The sequence below is a fragment of the Eptatretus burgeri genome, chromosome 12, assembly GCF_056783735.1.
Source record: "Eptatretus burgeri isolate ZD-2024b chromosome 12, Ebu_testis_v1, whole genome shotgun sequence".
NCBI lineage: Eukaryota > Metazoa > Chordata > Myxini > Myxiniformes > Myxinidae > Eptatretus > Eptatretus burgeri.
Window position 1 is genome coordinate 58,570,426 of NC_140972.1, and position 23,537 is coordinate 58,593,962.

Genomic DNA, 23,537 nt, shown 5'->3' on the forward strand with positions numbered 1-23,537 from the left:
TCATAACGCGGTTAATTCTTATGCAATTTGCATGTAAATAGATTCAAAATGTTTAGAATTCAATTCCCTATCCTGTGATGTGTAATATTTGATTTCTTGTAATGTAACAAGTTGTCATCAGATTCACTTGACACCGACACCCAAAAAGGTCAGGGAGTTCATACAGAAATTTACAATGTACATGAATCAGTGTCAAACAGCAGGAAATTTAATGTTTTTATGCCATCATAACACATATGAGATGGCAGATGTAGTATAGGATTAAATACCCTCACAATAAACGGTTTCTGGGGAGGGGAGGGGGCAAAATGTAGCGTTGGCGAAGGTGTGCGCTCTACTGAGTGCCTGCTCCAGTTGACAGAATGAGATAGGCTAGATCACCTTTCTCACAGCTGTCTAACGCGCACAGTTCTGATTGTTTCCTCGAAACTTGTCTTATTGCTATTACATCGCAGATTAAATTAAATAGTTTGTCAGCTTTCGTCGAGATTATGTCACTAACAAACCCGGCGACATATGAGTAAGAGTCCATACTCTTGAAGGCTTTCAGGCTGGCTTGAGTGTAAGGACTTGGCGTTTCAACAAGGTAAACATAGATGTCAGGGAAAACAATTTGAGGCCAAAATTTCCTTTCTGTTGTCCATTTATCTTTTGAAATAATATAAGGATCTTCACTAAGACCACACAGCTTCAGTTTTTCGCAGTACCCCTTCTTAGAAATATCATCTAATCCATGGAAATAGCCCAGAAGTTCGCATGACACGTGCATGGTAGCCATGATTTTTGCCACTCAATATGGCGGAGCTTTACTTTCCGCTGTGACGTCACTCGCTTAGTACATAGGGTCAATTCATGCGAGCTTGTCATGAATCTTTCCCTTCGCCTTTCTGCTTCTTCTTCACATCAGCTTTCTTCCCCTCCTCCGACAAGCATCTCCCCCTCCCCCGACAAGCATCTCCCCCTCCCCTGACAAGCATCTCCCCCCGACAAGCATCTCCCCCCCCCCCGACAAGTATCTCCCCCTCCCATTGGTCCACACCCGATATGGGTGGGTGCATGATGACACTTGTGGACATTGCGATGCCATTCTGAGGGAACTTTCAATGAAGCCCCAGCCCCGCCCTCTATCAGAAAAGTGGGGAGCTTCATTTTTAAGTAAACCACTGATTGTTTACAGGTGAAACCAATTACACTTATTTTGTAACCTTTCAAACAATTTTTTTTTTTGTATACAATGTCGAGGCTCGTATAAAAGCTAACACGCACAACGTACAACAAGGAGAGCAGGAGACAAGAGGGGCGGGAGAGGGAAGGGAAAAAACAGTGGTGAACAGAGGCCTGAGGATATCTGTGGAAGGGAGAGGGATGGGGCGGGGTACACGGGGTAAACAACATGGGCACGACAGGGACTTTCAGGTCCTTACATGACAGGGACTTTCAGGTCCTTACATGACAGGGACTTTCAGGTTCTTACATGACAAGGACTTTCAGGAAGGAAATCAGGGAATTTGAAGGAGGTGGGTTTGGGGTGGATTAGCAGGGATAGAAAAGATCATGGTTTTGGGTGGGAGAAGATAAAAGATGGTGTAGAACGGCTGTTTTGAAGACGTGGACGGAAGAGTGGGATTGAAGAGAGTGAGGGAGTTTGTTCCAAAGGCAGGAAAAAAGAGGAATGAAAGAGTGAAGGTGAGCAGTGGTTCGTGATTTTGGTAGTTTTACCAGAAGGGGGTTGCTGGTGGACCTTGAGTACCCTGCAAAAATATGGGGGGTGGGGGGGGGGACATATCTCAGACAGAGCAGGGGGGAGGGGCGAGGCCGGAGAGGAGACAGTAGAACACAGAAAGACCACTGATCTGCCTGCGTTGAGAGATTACCAATAATCTTAAATGCCTTAGTTTTCACAGCATCAAGCCGAGAAAGGTGAGAGGCGGGAGCACCAGCCCAGAGGGGAGAGCAGTACTCCATCAGGCTGCAGATGAAAGCTTTGTATGTGGTCAGGAGTGTTCCATGAGGCAAAAGCAAGTTTTTTTCAGGACAACTGCCTCGCCACCAACTTCAGTGTACCATGGGCAGGAGGAAGGGTATGACAACTAAAGACAAGATGGGATATATCTGTGGATGAGAGAGGGAGCAAGTTTCTTTGAAAGAATTTCCAGGATGAGTTGATGTTGGAGAAAGGAGAGATGGGAGACCAGTCTAAAACTTTGATGGCTGCTTGAAGTCTCTGCCAGTCGACCTGAGTGAAATGCCAGACTCGTTGGTGCTGAGGTGGTTCTCTACTAACAGTCAGAGAGATGTCCACTTTGACAAACATGTGGTCAGATGAACCGATTGGAGCAGAGGAAGAACAGCAGATATTTTCAGGGGAATTGGTCAAAATCAGATCCAGAAGAGATGGAGTACCATTGTTTGAGATCCGGGTCGGGAAATTGACCGATTGGGTCAGTCCCAATGAGTCATAGAAGTCTTTTGCTGAAGTGCCATGGCAGGTGAGAGAGGTACCCACACCCAGCCAACTGGCATGATGGCAATTGAAGTCACCATATATGAGGAAGAGAGAGAGAGTTGGGATGAGTGGATAGACATTAGTCCATTTTTTTGGAGATGTAAATTGAGTCATCACTGTTTGGTGGACGGTACAACACACATGTAAGCATGAGGTGGGAGTGGAGGGGAAGCCATAACCAGAGGCATTCCTGGGGGTGTTGGGGAGAGAGGGCAGTGCATGGTGAGTGAGTAATAAAGTCTTTGATGAAGAGAGCAACTACACCACCAGGACAAGGCTCAGGTCTGTCATACCGGAGGAGTGAGTAACCAGGGAGAGATACCAGGGAGGGAGTCAGGAGACATCTTGAAGGAGGAAATAATTTACTCCTGAAGTGATTTCAGGTTAATTAGGCACAAAGGGTTTGAATACTTATACAGTGCAACTGAGAATCATATGATTTTCTCTGTTCTTTTAACATTTTAACATTTCATCTGCATTTTAAATCTTTATCACTTTGAATGAAGTTTAATTTGAAAGCACCATGAAATATGCTTAGATGGCATCAAAATGTGAAAAATTTGGAGGGGGTGAATACTTTTGTAGGCCACTATCATTGGCATCATGCCATGATGTTCTCAAACTGTTCAACACAGATCGAACGACTTTATCACTTGTCTGGTAGCTGGTCACAAAATGTGGATTCACCACTAGGAGGATCCTGAAACCAATTTGGAATCCATGCAATCGAAGCACAAGGGATCATCGCTACGCAAGAAATTTGGCACCAAGCCCTGAGCTGACAAGATTAAGAGACTGTCAAGGACAAATGCCGACTGATGTTGGCTAAATATGATATCTCCTTCATGATAACATGCCTGTGCACAAGGCGTGTGTTGTGCAGACTGCCATTCGTCATCATGGCTTTGAGCAGTTAGCTCAAACAGCCTGCATAGTCTGTACTATTATCTGTTTTGATCGTTCAAGTCCCACCTGCGTCGCAAACCAATGTACTGATGACAAGGAACTGATAGAAGCAATTGAAATGTGGCCGAAAGAGTGATCTGAGAACTTCTATTTTTCTAACATAGGCAATTTGAAGGACAAATGGAGCAAGTGCATGAAGTCAAGGGACACTATATGAAAAAAAATAAACACCTTGGCATTTCTTTTACTGTTGTGAATATGTCATCCCAATAACATTTTGAATATCCTCGTAAGGGTGTAAGATTGGAGGAAAGCCAGTGGAAAACTAAGGCTTCTGACCTGTATGCATTGGTGATGGAGCAGCTGGGTGATGTCACTGATGCCTGAAGCATGAGCTTCTGTTGTATCCAGAGATTTAAGGTGATATCCAGGAGCCCCAGTCAACATCAGAGAGCCAACTTATTTCAAATGTTTACTTCTTGCTGCAGCAACTAACAGAAGCATAACAAATGTATTATCAAGGAAACGAGACACATCCCGTTTAATAAATTTGTCACCCTGACAAAATTTCAGGTCAGACGTTTCGACCACAGAGTCATCTTCATCTGGCTTTGGCATTGCACATTTTTAATATATTCCTCAATGGGAGGGAGGTGAAGGAACTGTGTGATGAATTTATCTGCATGAGAGAAGGGTGTGAGAGGGGGACGGTGGGGGGTGAGGGAGGGGACACAATATGCGTGAGGGGGCTGTTGTTGAGGCACTTGTCTACAAATAAACAATGAGAATTCATCATCTCCTAACAACATTTTATAATAGTATGCAAAATGCAATTTATCCCATCCGTTACAAAAAAACATCGATGATTTCTTAAATCTGAGAATCTCTTGTAAGGGATAACGTATTTATTTATTTATTTATTTTTCTTTCTTTATTCATATTCCAACAAATTCATCTCAGAAGAAATGTAAATTAGATATGAGACTGTGGTTTACTAATTGCATTCATTAATTTCCTGCTGGTTAAAATCTGAAGACAACTATTCAAATCAGTTATGGACCAGAAAGACTACAGTGGGATATCCAGATGCACGTGTGAGTTGAGCAGCATAGTTTCATGTAAATTCGCTTCTTTTGCTAAAGCAACTTCAAAAGAATGATTGGCTTTCTTCTGGCTCCTCGGAAAACCTTTCAGTTGGTAGAAATGGGATATTTGCCCAAGACTGCAAACGGTACATTTAACTCTTTCCACCCACACAATACCTTTGCAACAACTTTTCTGTTCTTGATGCTGAGTCGTTTATCAACTCGATGACTGAGTAAGAATTGTGAAGGCACCAAAATGTGAGTCATTGTACAGTCACAAAGAGTCTTTGGCAAGTTGACGTTGACATATAACAGTGAGCCCCTTTGGGAAAGATTCAATGCAGATATTCAATACGATTCTTCTATAGCTACTCATCCAAAGGCATGAGTAACTTCTGTTGGACAAATCGTATACACATCGATGAGGGCCTCGTTGGATGAAATCCAGACGAGGAGAATATTTAAAAAAAAAACTTTCAAAAAGTACACCAAGTGACTACTTTGAAGAACCAAAACATAATTACCTTTTTGAAACTTGATAAATCGGTATGAAAGATGGGTTCTGGAAAGTTTTGGAGATGAGAGTAAAGGTGATTTTTCACACTGATGTGTGATACCCTCCATTTGTTAACTCGTCTAGGTTTGAATAATCTTGAGCAAGATATGGAGATTCTATGCACCCTATGAGTTACCCCATTCCATCCCACTTTTCAAGTCCTTTTTGAAACCCATGGGTTCAATGAATTTTATTTTCCTTCCCCCTCCTGGCTCACCTCACTGCGTGGCGTGCCAAGGGGAAGTAATGCAGGACGGTCATGGCTTTCCGGAGGAAAGTAGAATTCCGGTCTCGGCGCGTTCGGAACTGCCGTTTGTCAACAAGATCCCTGTAGAGGGATTGTGAGCACGTGATGCTTTGTGTATGACTGGATAGGAATATGGTAGGGGAGTTGGGGGAGGTGGTGGGTTGGGGGAGTATTCATTTATTCTGTTGCACGATATTTGTTCTCAAACTTGTTTCTTCATTGTTGCATTACTTCATTTTTAGTTGTACTTTTGGCTTGTGGGAGAAATGAAAGTTGTTGTTCAAGGAATTCCAGTGTTGGTTTCCTAAAACTTCATGGTGGAAATGCTCTATATGTCTTGTGAACTCCAAACTGTCATCATCAATGGAACAGTCAATTAAATGTACTCCGATATACCACTCCCTCTTGAGATCTTGTATCTACCACTCTTTACTGTATTGCCAAGTACCGGCGGTAAAACAAATTTTAAAACCTGAAAATCCAAGATCATATTTTTGTTTTTCAAAGCTCTTTTATTCAGAAGATTATGTGGCATCTCATTGAAAAAATTTCTCAGTTGTTCAGTTGTGCTGCCAAGGAACCATAACCATAACGATGTGCTTATTTTATCAAAATAAACTTTGTTTATAGATGAAAACACAATGTACATGGTTAGACAATGAAGGTTAACTTTACTTTGTGGTTCTTATTTATCTTGTATTGGTTGATAGACTCAGAAATAAGCCATAAGTTTTCCTTTCCCTTCACCTCACCACCTTCACTCCCCAGTTTTTACAGCGAGAAGAGATGGGAGAAAGGGCGGTGAGGTTAAATTGGTAATTTCATCATTCCGGAACCTCGTCCTCTTCCAGCTGGACCTAGTTTCATTTTCAAGGAGCAAAGCAAGTTGCGCTGTTTTTCAGCTGGATTTTAGTAGCAAGCACTGTGTAAAGCAATATTCTGACTTGCTGATATATGCTTTATGCTGCCCACTTTCCAAACGTGGCTGTCATAAATGGATCATGTCAATTGAGTTGAAGATAGACATTCATGACTGGACTTTGGCAAAGCTACGGTGAGATTATTTAAAATATTACAGCTTTCTTACACCATATTTAGTCCTGGATATTACCCAACAGTCATTACCAAGGATTTTAATTGAAGAGCTGTCTGTTAAATAATGGCCTCAAGAATCCACAATCAAGAGGAAATTCATGGCGCAACCATCAGCTTATAACGGCACATATTGACCGTTTTTAGGTATGGTGTCCCTCCTCTTGGACTTTATACCATATGGTACAATCAAAAAGTTGAGTGATACATTAATGTAATCTACGAATCTTAATAGGAAGATAAACTTCTGGCTCGGTACAGACTGAAACTAGAGAGTTCATAGAAAACGTTACCTCACGTAGTGTTCAAGTATACACCTCAATTTAAAGAAAATAATGATTTTAAAGATCGTTAAAAAAAAATTCTGGAAGTTTAGTGCTATTGAAGCAGTCTTATACATCACCCTTATACACCACCTTATTTAACATGTCTAAGTACAGTGCTGCAAAAACTGGAGGTTCTTGGAAGTGAAAACAAGTTGATTTGTGTTCTATAGTGTCAAAGTATATAATTCAATTGAAATAAAATAGAGATTGTAAAGGTAGTAGAAATAAATTCATACCGGAAGTTTACTGCCATTGATGCAGTGTCTATTACACCACCATATCTAACACGTCACATTAGTTCTCCGTGCTTCTTGTTTGTGTCCTTTATGATGTCTTTAAAATGGTAAGTTTTCTGTTTGGAATGATTTTCGATGTTGTTTGACTGCCAGGCAGGCAGACAGAGTAAAACATTCTCTCACTACTCTGCGCACGTGCGATTGGGAAAAATTCAGAGACAATGTACTATTAAAATGGCAGGTTTGTCTTCAGAATAATGCTCCGATTCATGTTCAAAATATAACGTTCAATTTGAATGAAGTTCTTCCTCGATCATAAATGTATGTTTGTAGACAGACAGACAGACATGAACCAATTGCTTAACCCCGCTTTTCGCTTTGCGTGTGTGGGGTAATAAGCAGATGCTGTTGCTACTGCTGCTGCAAAACAGATACTGCCTCATCTGCTTTTTGTAATCTGTGCATAGCTGGAGACTTATCCTTCTTGGAAGTGTAATTTTCATGCTTCTCTCTCTGGGGCTGTTTGTGGACCACAGCCAGGATCCAGTTTTAGTCAAGTATCTACGGAGGGTATCCGTGCACCCCCAGGACTCTACATAACCAACTTTTTTATGGTCATATTACACATTTGAGATGTTAACAGAAAAAAATTCCTGGCACTCTGGCGATATTCAAGATGGCGTCCAAAATGGCCGCCAAAATGGGTAATATCATAGAATACGGTATATAACATTTAAAAAATGTGGCAAATTGTAAAAATAATCATTAGGATTTGGTTCCTGATCATTAGTTACTAGTTTATGATAATTGGGCTTTGTTGCCATTTTAAAAAATCCAAAATGGCCACTAAAATATGCAAAACCATAGAAAATTATAAATAACAGCCAAATACTGTGACAAAATTGTAAATTATGCATTGGAATAATGTGTTTCTCATCATTAGTAACTAATACCTAGTGATTTAATTTTGTTACAATGCTTAAATTCCAAGATGGCATCCAAAATGGCCAGCACAATAGGCAAAATCATAGAAAATTGTATATAACAGCTTGAAACTAAGAATAATATACAGTAAATTAATATTTGGATTCATTGTAATATATGTTCCTGATTATTCGAAACTAATAGGACTTTGTGGTGATTTATGTTTTGTTGCCATCCATAAAATCCAATATGGAGTTCAAAATGGTTTTAATAATGGTAAAATCATCGAAAATATCAAATGTCAGCTTCAAATAATCATTATTGTAATAATAATAGAGGGACAGAACCATGGAATATTCGTCTTGTAATTCTTATCAAGGATGTTTATTATTGTTATCGTACTTGGAATTGAACATGGCGTTCAATTTGAAAGCCAGAAAAAACACACTCATACATGCCCACCCACACAAACACACCCCGATGCACTTTGAATATTTACATATACTCAAGTATTATATGTACTAATCTTTTTAGGTGTATTTTTTTCTCTTTCCAGGTTAGATTAGTTAGCTTAGCAAGATCGTAGCTAGTCAAGATCAAGATCACAAGTCAAGATGTCAGACAAGCAAGAAATAGTTTAACGTAATTGTCAAAAGAAAGTTGTTGAAATGGAAAGAAAACGCAAACGGGAACATTGTGTCATTCATATGTCTGGAATAAAGCATGGATCGTTCACATATTTTTCAGACTTGACGAATCCAAATGATAGATTGGCACTTCTCAAAAATATATGGGATCGTCGCTTAGCTGAACCACCAGGTTCTTCATATCGAATGACAGAGATATCTGTCAGGGCATTCCGGATGAGATCCAAGGGAACGAGGGCTATCACCGAGGATGTTACCAAAGATTTACCCTGAACCTACATAGGTTAACAGCTAGTAAACTATCTAACGATCCTGAAGCTCCTGGACCATCTACCAGCCAAGAAGGAAGGGTAAAGCACAAGAAAGCATCAGAAAAGATCATTTTTTAACCTGATTGTATTTTCTGCAATACTGAAGGCCGAATCCATGTGAAAAAGGCAGGCATCGACACAAAGGAAGGCACCTCTTCATTTGAACGTGATGGATGGCAGAAAGTGCTGCAAATAACAGAAGAGAACAATCACGAGTGGCTCTTAAGGTGGATCCAAGGATTTGATTTGTTTGCAACAGAGGCCCAATTCCACTCAAAATGCAGAAAGCAGGAGACAGCCAATTATCAGAAACTAGTAACTAATGATCAGGAACCAAATCCCAATGATTATTTTTCCAATTTGCCACATTTTTGAGATGTTGTATTCTTGAGGTCGGACATATGTCACAGTCACGTGACTTCGCTTGGTAACGCGACCGCCATATTGGCAAAGGGGAAAACAAATGCAGCACCGATCGCAGACGCATGTACATCATGGTTTACTTGCACACAAAGCCAAGTGATTTGTTTTTTTCTGTCCATGTATTTCAGATAAATTGTTGATACATTGTGTTCACCCAAGTGTTTGCAATGTCATATCAATATATAGAACATTTGTCAGGTGATGCAACGGCCGGATATCGAGCCAAAATAGTTAATTGCGCTTTTTTCTTGCCCCTACCAGTACCCCGGTGATTCGTGGATCGACAACCCGAAGGAATGGCCGAACGTGCAATACCCGGACGTATACATGTATCTATCTAGTCAAGACACCAGGTATGTAATTCAATTTTAAACCAAGTTTTAACTGTGTATTATCAAATATTACTGTACTGGAGTGTTAATATATTATTTCAATTATTTATGAACTCCCGAGCTGATGTGGCTCGTTAGTAATAGTTTTAATTTACCTGCCTTGTCTGTACTGTGTGACAGTGAGTCATCTGTGCTAGTTGTAGGTCACTCACTGACCCAGCAAGAATGTCAATGAATGATTAATATATTGGTCACATTCATGTTGTATAAATTCTGTCTTATCCCTGATTTTAATTATGTGTATGACGATGTCTATGAGCGTTTCCATATGTGAGTGAGCATGTGTGCCTGTGTGTCTCAACGTTTTGTAATGATGTAGCAGTGCGTGGCTATTTCTTGTGGCTGCTGAGTTGAAGCGCCTGGGCTGAGGACAAGACTGCAGTGAACTTAAAGGAAAGGCCGACACATTGTCATTGCATTTAGTTTGCAAGTTCTAATCCTATTAATGGCAATCAAGGGCCAATGCATTAATGTTATTGCGTGATGTACCATTGCTTAATTGCCCTGGTACTATTTTAATAACTAACCACAGAATATATTTTTCTTTTTAATCTCAGGAGTGTTTACACATGAGGCAATGAAAAACTACCGATCACTGGAAGCCCACAAATTTTTTGTCTCATGGCTCTAAGCCACAGAAGTCTCCTCTGGTTCAGTAGCCTGACTTGGTATGAGATAAAAGGAGAGTTCTGAATTTTTTGCCTTGTTATTAGTACAACTGAAAATACAGCAACTTTTCGGCATTGTTGCAAATAATATTGTGTAATAAAAGCTACGAAAGAAACATATTTGTAACAGGTATGAGTCGAGTGCCGTGCGATAGCGCTAGCGCTACATACACCGCTGCAACGCATAGCCGGGCGATCCGAGCAAATGAGGTACTTTGTTTTCCCCTTTGCCAGCGTTGCTATGCGGACATTGCATTATGGGTCGGTGAAGTTCCCGGATGTCCGACCCCGAGAATACCGTATTCTATGATTTTACCCATTTTGGCGGCCATTTTGGACGCCATCTTGAATATCGCCAGAGTGCTGGGAATTTTTTTTTGTTAATATCTCAAATGTGTAATAGGACCATAAAAGGAAGTACCAACCAAAAAGTTGGTTTGGTAGAGTCCTGGTGGGGGGTGCATGGATACCCTCCGTAGATACTCCCCTAATTGGTGTGTGGCAGATGCATTGCATTGATCAGGATTCTAGTGGAAATAGATGGTGTAGCAGGTGCTCTTTGTACCATAATATGATGCCATAACAGTTAATGCGTTTCTATCAATAGACCCTTCTCTCCTTTTCTCTCCCATTGGAGACTGGAGTGCCCCCAAGGCATCCAGACTTGTTTCATTTCTCAACGACTTAAACAACCTCTCCAATGCTCTGGAAACCCTTTCTGCAGATTAATCCACACTGTAATGCAATGCCAAATCCCACCAATAGGCAGCCAGCAGCTACAGCACTCTCTGCTGATCTGGAAATGATTAGGTGCTGGTCTAATAAACAGAACCTGTCCTTCAATCCTGGACAATCTCAGTCTCTTAATTATGTGTATTAACTTGTGAAATTGTGAAAGAGGAAATTTCTCATCTCCACCTAGCAATAGTTGAAGACCCCAAAACAGCTGTCAGGAGCTACTCTTATGACCTCCGACCATCAACATGGAAAAAGATGTTCAGAAGAACATGGAGAAAAATTCAAATTTGTGTGGAGAATGGAGGGAAGCATGCAGATAAATTCTAACTAAATTCTAACTGAGTGCATAGGGACTTTGTGGCCACTCTGTAGATGGAAGCAATGATGTGGATTTCTTACTCATGATATCCTAACCTTACATATTGGACAGAAAATGGGTGAGGTGTTCTTGGCTTGAGCAATTTTGAGAGGAAAATAAAATTTGATTCTCGTAAGAATCTTGTTGCACAATCAGGCATATTACAGGACTCTCGTATTTGTATTTCTATCCCTACATCTGCATTGTCTTATTCAATTTTCCTCTTTGGAATGAAGAAACTTTATTTCTAATTTATGATATTGAAATGGGGGGATTCTCCTACTTGTATTATTGTTGCTTCTTGGGAAAATTGCTTCTTATAAGCATGTTCCTTTGTATATTTAGTGATGATTTCAGTCCTATAAATGTTTTTATGGATGAGGAATGGATATTAAATGTTGTCTCTTACAAATCTGTTCCACATCAATCATTTTCATGGGAATATAAGAAAATCATTCCACTTCAGAGTGGATTTACAAGCAAATATGCCCAATTTTAGAATATGGAAATGAGATGACATCATTAACACAAGAAATGAACTTGGTATGTTCATCCATCTTTGTTTGGTTATCATGCTTTGGACAATGAAGTAACATGCCAGGTTTGGTTTGATTTGAGACAGTAATTACTGAGATATGATTGACTGACTGAGGTACCATACTCCGGACGTTACAGGGTGTTGGTTCTACCGAAGCAGTTTCTTGGAAAGGGACATACTTGATGGTTTGCCATTACGGCAGGAATTTGGAATTTGGCCATAGTGCTGGCGATAGTTCGCTTATTCTTTGTGAAGGACACCGTGGGATCTTTCACATACACCAACTAATGCTGACAGATGGGATGCCCAGTTTAACGTCCATCCAAGGGACGACAGACATTGATGAATCACCCTGCCTGTGCATCACCAAGATGACAGTTTTTAGTTAGGTTGGTATTCAAACCTAAGCTAGACAGCTTAGAGACAAGTGCACATACCTCCAGGCCATGCTGTCAGCCTAAATGAGATAGAGCAACACCAATGCACAGAAATTTCATGAACCTCAAGAAATGGTCGAATTGCTGCAAAAGTGACATTTTGACTTAGGTCCCCAATAGGGTGTTAAAAAAAAAATAGACCAAAAGGGTTATTTCAATGTTAACGTCTTTGTTTCCATCTCATGGGACATCAATAAACACAATTATGTGCATCAGTTTGGATCATAGGGGGGAGTTGCACGGTTGCCCCACTTGGCCCATGGATTAAGTCTCAAACTTCTCCACCTCACCTGAAACCATGACTTCTCCTGTGCTGCTCATATGTGTTCCTCCTGACTTGCAAAGCTGCTCTCCTGCTCTCCCCTATGGGCAAGGGTCCCCCGAATCATGCACATATGACTTTCTCGGATTCTGTTGAATCTAAAGCTCTCAACATTTTTGGAATATCCCACAATGAGTCTGAAGTGCAGGCAGGCAAGGTCTGCTACTCTTACATCTCAGGCAAGATTATGGCTTCTGGCTTGTCGCAGCTAAGTGGGAGCCACCCTGTTCCAATGCTTGTATTTAAATAACAGTAAATAAACACAAATATGAGTAAACTATCCTTCTTGAAACCCTCACAGTCAGTTAGAGCATTGAAAAATCTGTAAAATTTTTTATACTTTAATGACCGTCAGATGTCAGGATCCTAAGATTCATGTACGTTAAATGCTATCAGCTGAAAAAGCAGTCATATTTCCAGTTTCATTTTTAGATTTTCAGATGTTGTTTAATTTATCTGATATTCATCATTGGAACTTAGTTTTGAAAAGTTTATTTCAACAGAAAGAGTGAACTTTCCTTTCCAGAACATAAGTTACAGTTTGGAAATCGATCAAAAATTGGCTGAGTGGCATGTGATAGAGTGAAATTTATCCTAGTTTCACTTTGAATGCCTATTCAGGGATGAAAAAAATAAAAGTGCCTGTGCTATTCTGTGAAGTGTGCTGAAAGTGGCTGAGATGAGGCTCATTTTACCAACCATAATCATATTACCTAATTTTACAAACATTACAGACATATTTTGATTAAATACCGCTCACTGACCACGCGTTTCAAAATTTCAAATGTGTCCGCCATTACGCGACAATCAATATTATACACAATACAATTTTACCTGAATCATTGAATTTGAAATCTCTTACCCCAAATGATACATTTCTGTCATGACCAATTTGCAGGAAAAATACAGGTTTGCCTCAATCTCCCTCAACAGTTAAAGGGAGATTTTTTTTTCTTGTCCGCCATTACATGACGATTATGGAATTCTGGAATTATTGCTGAAATAGTGAGGTGAGTGAATGTTTTAAGTATTTGGACATTAAAAATAGATAAAATAGATGAATCAGACTAACTTCACAAGTCTCAGCAATAATGCTCAAATATTTATCTGACAACCATTTGGAGGGAAGAAAATTTAATTTTTCATTCATGTCCAACGAGAAATATGAAAATTTGCCAAAATTTGATACTATCGTGTCGCGACATCCTGGCCTAACAAGTGGAACGGATTGTCATAGTAAGTGTCCATGATATTTAAATGTTTATCAGTCTGGTTCCTTTCCTGAGTTGTGTTTGTCTGAATTGATAAACTGTTTTTGCCTTGTGTTCCATATATGCACAAGTTTATGGAATAGTTAATGATTTGATAATTTCATGAAGTTCATTTTTGATAATTTTTGGAAAGAAGTGGCTCCCACTTAGCTGCGACAGGCCCTCTGTTGTTGTTTTTTTTTTTTACCACCCCTCCTCTGGTTTATCTTCCTCTTCTCTCTCAGCCATTGATTCTCCCAAACAATTCCAGGATGTTTCTCACTTCTCTCTCGTGTGGAACTATCTTCCAGAAGTAGTGCTATGCCACTTCTCTCTCCAGGTCTTCAAGTGTGCACAATGATATACAATTTCTCTGAACATGGAAGTTGCAGTGTTGCCTTCCCTCCCTCCTCTTTCTCTCTTTTTTCCGATTTGTTCATTCCCCTGCACATTATGCTCACTGGTTGCCACGCTTGCCGATTGTCAGTTCACACCCTCCATCACCTTGCATGAACCTCGATCTTGTGGAGAGGGAGAGGAAAATAAAAAGTGTTTTGTATATGACAAAGTAATATCTCTCTTTTAAGATGAGTATTCCTATTCATGGTTCCAATCATTGTGTATCTTATTGTGATTAACTTATTTTGTGTGCGTTCATGTAAAATTTCTTCTGCTTTTAAATAAACTTCTCATGATGTATGATGAGATCCTCATCAGATTTCTATCACGTAGCATGATAAATCGAAAAAGGTTTTTGGAAGGTTTTTTTTTTTTCACAATTTCTTCTCTTGCATAATTGAATTCACTTTGGTTATTTGTGTGGTTTAGACTTCTTTTTATATAATAATATTTTCTCAAGTCTCTTGGCAAGCAATAACAAAAGTATTTTTGCCTTTCATCACATCTTTGTCCCACATGTGACATTTTCAGGATACCTCACTTGACCTTTGTCAAAACAAACCAGCAGAGCACATGCTTTATTTCCTATGTTAGAACAATATAACATCAGCATATCAAGTTCAGAGCCTGACACTCCCACTCACCTAAATTTGCTGTGATAGCTGATCTCACAGTATTTGTCCTGCAAACTGTGCTTCCTGTTTGTTCCTATCTAATCTGGTTGAACCAAATATCCTAAAAAAGAAAAATAATCCCATATATATATATATATATATATATATATATATATATATATATATATATATTTATAGTAAATATTTTCAAATGTTTGTTTATTTGTGCTTTATTCTTTCACGGCTGAACCATAGCACCGAGAGGCCCCAAACTTTGGGTGCAGTTACTTTAGAATCTGGGCAAGGTTTTAACTTATTACACGTTAACCTGACCTCTGGGCCAATATTTATATAGCTTTTCAATGTCCAACATGTCCCGAAACCACTGCTGGGAAAAGGTCTGTACCCAGCCAGGCAGTGCCGGTTATCATCCCCCCCCTCCCCCCCGGCAGGTCCCGGTGGGCCTTCTAGTATCTATATATGTATATATTTATTTGAATGTATCCATCCTCCAATAACCTAGAAAACATCTGGTAATTAGTTATAATGCTGAACTCTCCAACCTGTCTCCTTTCTCAATGTGCTGGTGGTGCCTTTTTACATCTGTTTCTGGTGCATGCATGCCCTCCCTCACCTTCTCTGGCTCACAGCTGATTCAGCTTGAGACTGAGCTGGTTCTTAATGCAGTACTGTATTTGCCTCAAAAACTCATGCCCCAACCATTCCTTTCTATCACCATATTAGCCCCTCATAACTACTGCTTCCTGTACATTACCAAATTTTCATCCAAGAAGGTAGTGGAAGTTCTGATCAGCTTTGGTGACTGGCCCAAATGCCATTAAGGCTCGCATTCGCAAATCCTGCTATGCTGCTGTTATTTATCCTCTGTCTTCTCCCTTCATTGTGTCCATTTCATTTGGCCACCTTCGCTCTCTTAAATAGATAACCATTATCACTGCAATACACATGAAGGGTGAAAGAACAGATTCTCTCAAGTAGTTACCAGTTTGATTACTTACAAATATTAAGCAATGTCATAGATTCCATCATTGCAGCTGCATCATTACCGATGCCACGAAGGTGGACGGAGATTATGTTTTCACCCCTGTCTGTTTGTCTGTGAACAGATCTCAAAACGTTGTGGACGGTAGGCTCTGTCGATATTGATTTTTTTCGATATCGATATATCAGTGGGGGTCATACCAGTATATACCGGTTTATCAATATTATTATAAAAAAACATTTTTTTTTTGACGCAGGTTCCAAAAATACACAATGGTTCAATTGTCCATTACGTATTCATATATGACGTACACATCATTGACACACGGTAATTTTTCAAAGTATTCCCACACGGGGCTTTTTTTCCCCCCATGATGAGAATGATTATTTTACTTCCAACTTCAACTTGTATTAAAAATGATTTTGTTTCAAAGCGAGATCAGTGTTGGTAATCGACACAGGTCAGAATCCATTGCCATCATCGTAGTGGTATGACTATCGCGGAACGATGTACTCGTATCGCTTTCATACCTGTATCGCTATCACAGATCACTGACTCGGCACAGGATTTCTAAAGCACACCCGATTCATATAAAATAACCAATTGTCAATTGCTTTAAAACCAACCACGAGGACAAAGAAAAACGTGATTGCTTGTATGGGTGCTCGGACGCTGAGGGTTAAAAGTTAAAACATGTCATACATTCCACTGTTCCTGGTCCACGTTAAGCTGAGACGCCGAGTGCATCAAACCTTTTTAAATCATGAACGGTATTTAACGACTGTAAACACCTTTCTTCGATATGTTGGTGATATACTGTTGTTTTTTATGTATTTTTTCGGTATACCAGTATATTCAGAAATCCAGTCCCGGCATACCAATCTGAAAAATTATATCGATATAACCTGTATATCACCAGACTATAGTGGACAGATTCGGACGAAACCTGATGGACAAGTTGGGTGTGTGACAAGAATTGATTCAATTTTGGTAAAGATCTGAATCTGGATCCAAGAAGTTTTTAAGTTATTCCAGATTCTCCCTCCCCCAGATATCCTACCATGACAGAAACCATACTTGAGGTCCCCTCAAGTTTATGCTTCAAAACTTTTGCTTTTTGCTTTATATATGCTTCAAAGTTTTTGAAGCATATATAAATGATGAAACAGACACAACCTCGTGTGTGTGTGTGTGTGTGTGTGTGTGTGTGTGTGTGTGTGTGTGTGTGCGTGTGTGTGTGTGTGTGTGTGTGTCCGTCCGTCCATTAGGACCATACTCTGTGCAGACCGTTGGTGCTGCCTAAGCAGCCTCCTTGACTATTGGGCACAATCCTGGATGGGTCGCCACTCCGACACAGGATACCAGCAAGCTGGGACTCACTTGGCTGATCTCAAAAGGATGACAGGCAGAGTCAACCCCACCTGGTATTAATTCAATAGCTGAGCAGGATTTGAACTCAGGACCTTATGATCCTCAAGCTTGAAGGAAGGGAGCACTCAGTTTTTACTCCGTTTTCTTTCTTTTCTTGGTTGTTTGTTTGTTTGTTCGGGCGATATCTCAGCCATCCTTTTGAGCGAGGAAGCTGATATTTGGACACATCAGTGAACAAGTGATTTGGCTATAAAGGTATATTTGATTTGTTGATTAATCAATTAATTATTTAATTCATCGATTACTTTCTTAATTGTCAAAAACTTACAGATTTGGATGAAACAGTGGTGGTTTAGGTATGCCATTAGCCAATTGATTAAGAAATTAATATTTTATGATTAATATTTATTAATTTGAATGATGCAAATAATCAATTAATCAATAAATTATTGTACACTGCTCCTTCCCAATTCTGACTCCATGTGCTGGAAGGCTGCATTTCCGGGCGCCAAAGGTGCCCCGGTGATGTCGCGTGCTGGAGGATTCGTTATTTATTAATTTATTTATTTATTTGGTATGGGCGCAGTGTACTTTGAATGTACCGCTACTCGTTTTCTCATTATTCTGCACAAAACTGTTGAAGCTCATTTATGTTGCATGGGGAGCATTGATGGACAGCAATCTTCAAGTAATGCCACAGATTTTTTGATTGGATTTAGGTCGGGGCTCTGACTGGGCCACTCAAGACATTTACCTTTTTGTTCATTTGACTTTGTGTTTGGGTCGTTGTCATGCTGAAAGGTGAACTTCCATCCCAATTTCAGCTTTCTTGCAGAGCGCAGCAAGTTTTCCTCGAGGATTTTCCTGTATTTTGTTCCATCTAGTTTCCCTTTTATCCTGAGAAGTGCTCCAGTCCTTGCTGATGAGAAATATCCCCAGAACATAAATATCCTGCCATCATCATGCTTCACAGTGGGGATGGTGTTCCTTGGGTGCTGTGCTGTGTTGGATTTGTGTGAAATCTAACGTTTTGCATTTAGGCCAAAAAGTTCCATCTTGGTTTTGTCAGACCACAAAACTCTTTGCCACACAGCTTCAAAATCTCCAGAGTGGATTTTTGAATACCTCAGACAGGACTCAAGGTGGGCTTTTTTAAGTAATAGCTTCCTTCTTGCCACCCTACGGTACAGGCCAAACTTGTGGAGTGTTTGGCATATTGTTGTCACATGCACACAGTGACCAGTATTTGCCATAAAGACATGTAGCTCTTTCAAAGTTGCCATTGGCCTCTTGGCATCTCTGATCAGTCTCCTCCATGCTTGGTTATCCAGTTTGGATTGACAGCCTTATCTCAGCACGGCGTTGGTGGTACCATACGTCTTCCACTTCTTAATGATTGTCTTGACTGTGCTCAAAGGAATATTCAAGGAATTTGAAATATTTTTATACCCATCCTCTGATCTGTGCCTTTCCGCAACTTTATCCCGGAGACCTCTTGAAAGCTCCTTGGTGCTTATGGTTAAGTCTTTGCTATGAAATGCACTACCCAGCAGAGGAAACATACAGGAACAGCCGATTTCATTCTGAAATAATCAGAATCACTACAATTTAACACAGGTGGAGGCCAATTAACTTGGTGTGTGATTTTGAAGAAGATTGGTTACACCTGAGCTAATTTATAATTACTATTAAAAGGGGGGTGGACACTTATCCAACCAAGATATTCTAGTTTTGTATTTTTCAATAATTTTCTGTAAGCCTGGTGTTGGCTTCATGGTTAGGGTGGCTGGCTTGGGATCTTGTATGGTCCTGAGTTTGAGCCCTGTTGGTCACTGAATTAACACCAGGTGTGGTTGACTCAGCCTGTTATCCTTCTGATGTTGGTGAAATGAGTACCATTGATTGATATAGGGACACAACATCAGCAGCATAGTTGTGCCCCATCAAAATGATAGCTACCTTGAAGCGAAGCTGCAATACGCAAGAAGAAGACGAAGGATTGATTTTTTTGAAATTTGTCGAATTTGTTTTTCACTTGGAAGTTGTGTTACAAAGTCTAAATAAAGGTGTAAAAAGTCTGTTTTAATGCAATATATACTGTGTATATATATATATATATATATATATATATATATATATATATATATATATATATATATATATATATATATATCTATATCTATATATTATATTATATATATACATATATATATATATACATATACATATATATATATATATATATATATATATATATATATATATATATATATATATATTGTTGCGGATTCGCGCCCGCCGGCGTGCGGACGGCCACGTAACTCGAATCGCGGCACGTCGCCCACCGGACGGACAATCCAGTCGTGACCCTCTCGGACTAACGCCGGGAACCAGTCACGGGTGGACCTTTCGGTCTCACCGCGATCGAGCCAATCGGCCCCCGCGTGGGATAGGGTTGCTCGCCAAATTCGACCTACCTAAGTACCCACACGGAGGGTAGACCGGGCGATCGCACCTCGCCGCAGGTCGACTTCGGACACGGGCCACTTAAGCGACCCGTTCCGTACTATCGGGATAACCGAGCGGTGTTATTCGTCGGCCTCGACGGTTCGATTAATTATCGGCTCCGACTCCACGAACTCCCAACTGCGAACTGCGAACTGCTTCTTCACTTCCAACTGCGAACTCTTCCTCCTGCGAACTGCTCCTCTCCTCCTACTTCCAACAGTTCCGACGAACGCAGTCGTTTTTATAAGCCCCGTGGCTTCGCTCTTTCATCTTTGACCCTCTGCCTCCGACCTTTCACCTCGCTCCCCATTGGCCCGAGGAAAAGTGGGCGTGAATGCTTTTTGATCCATGAATTTGCATATAGCGACCGCCCTCCAACGCCCTGGAGGCGGGGCCAAATCGCCCCTCGCTCACCGATTGGACGGAACAAAAGTGGGCGTGAGTCGTTTTTGATCCGTTTTTCTTCGGAAAGTCCGCGATGCTTTTGAACAGGCTGCTCGGTGCGCGCCCTACACGAGTCCAGCATCGGTGCCCATGAGTGGCGCGAGATGACGGTGATGCGATGGTGGCGAGTTGTGACGGTAAAGGTCGTGGCGGTTGTGGTGAAGCGGCGTTGTGGTTGGTGGTTGTTGTTGTGATGGCTGTTGAGACGTGGTTGGTGGTGGTAATAATGGCGGTTGGTCCAAAATAAAGATAGTAAAAGAAAAACGGCTATCCTGAAGAGTCGCAGCCCTCATGAATGACATTTATTCCCTCTAGACAACGGGTTTGGGCCGAACTACACATATACTTACCGAGATATCTCACCTAAGGGACCTGAATGGTGGTTTGCGAATTTGGTCAACCACAACACTACCCCCTCCCCTTTTTACAGACTCGTCCCGAGTCGTCAAATTTTCGTGTGCCATCATGTGTAGTTTTCCCCTAGTACATTTTACCTACGGATCCCTGAGTGCGACATTCATGGTATTCGTGTCCCCAAAATAAATAACCTAAGGGCTGAGTAACTATCTAAACAAACTCACTCACACGGACGACTTAAATAAAATTGCCGGCGCTAAGACAAACATGCCGGGGGCGCACTCATATTTACAGTACATCTTAACCTTAACTTACAAATTTTACACTAAACCATGGCCCAGGATCAATGAACTCTGCAAAAGAAAAGCAGTTAGCAGGGAGCCAGGCTGCTCGCATGCAGTCTCTGGCTCAAAACAATGCAGGTGACAGGGAACGTGGCTGGCTGCTCACACGCAGTCCAAGGCCTTCCCTTTTGAACTGAACGCAGTGAACCACAACGGTGCATGTGCTGCACAAACGTAGTCTCCGTGCCAGCCCAAGTGGCACACGTAATGAACACAACGAATGGATGGATGAATGGTTTGAACTGAACGCAGTGAACCACAACGGTGCATGGGCTGCACCAACGCAGTCTCCGTGCCAGCTCAAGTGGCACACGCAATGAACACTACAAATGGATGGGTGAATGGATGGACGCAAACACGGTGCACGGGCCGCCACTGCAGGCCCGTGTTGTAGCTGCCAACAGGGCAGTTCTCGCAGCTTGCAAACTGTTGCCTTGATCCTGGCGCACATGGCAATGAACAGGGGGGGGGGGGCAAAGCAAAAATTGAACGGGGCTGGTGAACATGGGCAGTGGGCATGGCATGGCAAAGGTGAGCAGGCAAACACAGCCGGCAGATGAACTGGCCGGCACAGGCCTTGAAGAAAAACAGCCAGCAGATGAAGTGGCCGGCACAGGCCTTGAAGCAAAACACGGCCAGCTGATGGCACATGCCTTGCAGCAAAACAACAGCTGCCGATGAAGTTGGCCGGCCTCCGCCTTGAAGCAAAACATGGCCAGCCGATGAAGTTGGCCAGCCTTTGCCGTTCAGTGGAGGTTGGTGGAGGGAGTGCGGTGGTGCTGGCCACTTGGAAGGCGGGCTCGGACCTACCTACCTGTCTCCCTCCCAACCTATCGCCTTTGCCTGTCACTGTACATACCCACTCCCTTAATTTGTCAAACCCCAATTTAGCCCCAACTTATTTTTTTGTTGTTTTTATTTTTACTTCCCCACTATAAATCGTCCCCTAACCCCCTTTATCGTCCTTGTTCGGCTAACCTATCCTGTCACCTAGCCTACTCCCAACCCCTACGTTCCCTTCCCGGAGGGGAATAAGGGAGAGCTAACGTCCTGTGCCGAGGCCCAATTCAAGCCTCAGGATGGCCTCCCCAGACTTCAGCGATCTATAACACAAAGTGGGTCCAGCGGCCCACAACGAGAGCGAGGGGATGGATGGTGCGGAGGGGTACACTTCCTAATCTACCCTAACCATTAACTGTTAAACTACCCCGGGGCTTTCAACAAGCGCCTCTCGCTTAAACTATTGGTTCTAACAACCCAGATTCCCGTCGCCTGTGTTGGTGTCCTCACAATTTCGGGCCTCGCCCCCCCAATTTTCTCTCCGTGCCCTCACACGGTCTCATGGCTGGGACACGTGGCTCCCTTTGGCAGGCACGACCCTCTGCCGAATCTCCCACTATGGCACCCCCGGGCACTACACTGCCTCCGAGCCTACCAGCTCCCTAACACCGGGGAGTGCCCCCCATGGCACCTCCCCTGAAACGCACACGTGGCAGGCTGGCTTCCCGGGCCCCTTTCCGAGGGTCACCCGTGCCCACAACACTGCCCACGCGGCTAATGGCGCCCCGGGCCTCCGCACCAAGCAGACGCACCCGTGCCCACTACGCTATCCCGGCCACCCATGGGCCCTTGGCCTACCACGGCCGACCAGCCTGGTGCCCGGGGTACCCACTCAGCGATACTCACCTTTCGCAGCCACGCTCCCAAGCCCGTCAACAGGGCTCCTGCACCCCTCCAAACGGGTTTCGAGCCTACTTTCCCACCAACAACAAAACGACTTCCATTTTTCAATTTGACTAACCCCCTAACTCACTTTATACTGACCCCGGGGTCCCTTGGGCGGGAGTCACTCCTCCCCCCAATCACTCATCGCACCATGCATTCCCCATTCGCTCCACACACACAGACCCGCTGGCCTCACTCACTAAACAAGTGCTCACCTCACAACTCACCAACTCTTCAACACACACACCGCTGAACTCTGCCATCCTGCTAACTACATCCCCTAACTAGCTCGTGCTCCCACGTCGTCCCTTACACTATAGCACGTTCCTTTTAACACTACGTAGCTAAACTACGTCCCCTCTACACATTCACTGTCTGTCACTGTCTCCAAATCTCTAAAATAACTTTTATTTCCCAACCTAAAGCTCACTAAATCCCTCCAACTAATCCATTCCACGGACTCCATGAGGACTTACCCCTGCCCCATGAAGTCGGTCTAACTAAGCTAACCCTTCCCCCTAACTAGTTTCCATCCTGTGCCCTAGTAAGGGGGTCTTCCACCCCTTGTCCAGGAATCCTGTGCACCCGAAAGTGAGGCTTGCTTTTTTTTTTTTCTTTACCTGCGCAGCACCAGCGCGGCAACTCAGAGCTCGCGCACTTGGCACCTGCCCGTGACGTCATGCAGCTGCACGTGTTCCTCGTCCCTCCTTGGACGGTACTATCCGGCAGGGATACCCCTCCTGCCGGATTCCAACCCCACGTGCAGCCATGGAGTCACCGTGCGCCTAAAAAAAAACACAAGCCCCACGT

At 42.2% G+C, this 23,537-nt stretch overlaps 1 protein-coding gene and 1 long non-coding RNA gene across 5 annotated transcripts in view; one reads left to right on the forward strand and one right to left on the reverse strand.

The window, feature by feature from the left end:
• LOC147015701 (uncharacterized) overlaps positions 1–5,384 on the reverse strand; it is a 17,728-nt gene extending 12,344 nt beyond the window's left edge. The window contains exons 1-3 of one of the 2 annotated variants that reach the window (XR_015050124.1): positions 5,271–5,384; positions 3,752–3,903; positions 1,038–1,751 (exon numbers count right to left, since the gene is read on the reverse strand). This is a non-coding gene — a long non-coding RNA (uncharacterized LOC147015701). Of the gene's footprint in view, positions 1–1,037; positions 1,752–3,751; positions 3,904–5,270 lie in introns of those variants that run through there. The other variant, XR_015050125.1, reaches the window with a different exon arrangement.
• LOC147015700 (uncharacterized) overlaps positions 1–23,537 on the forward strand; it is a 169,263-nt gene that overhangs the window by 30,607 nt on the left and 115,119 nt on the right. For 2 of the 3 annotated variants that reach the window (XM_085849166.1, XM_085849167.1), the window contains exon 3: positions 9,521–9,612. In XM_085849166.1, the coding sequence (XP_085705292.1) occupies positions 9,521–9,612 (92 nt within the window). Of the gene's footprint in view, positions 1–6,185; positions 6,355–9,520; positions 9,613–23,537 lie in introns of those variants that run through there. The other variant, XM_085849165.1, reaches the window with a different exon arrangement.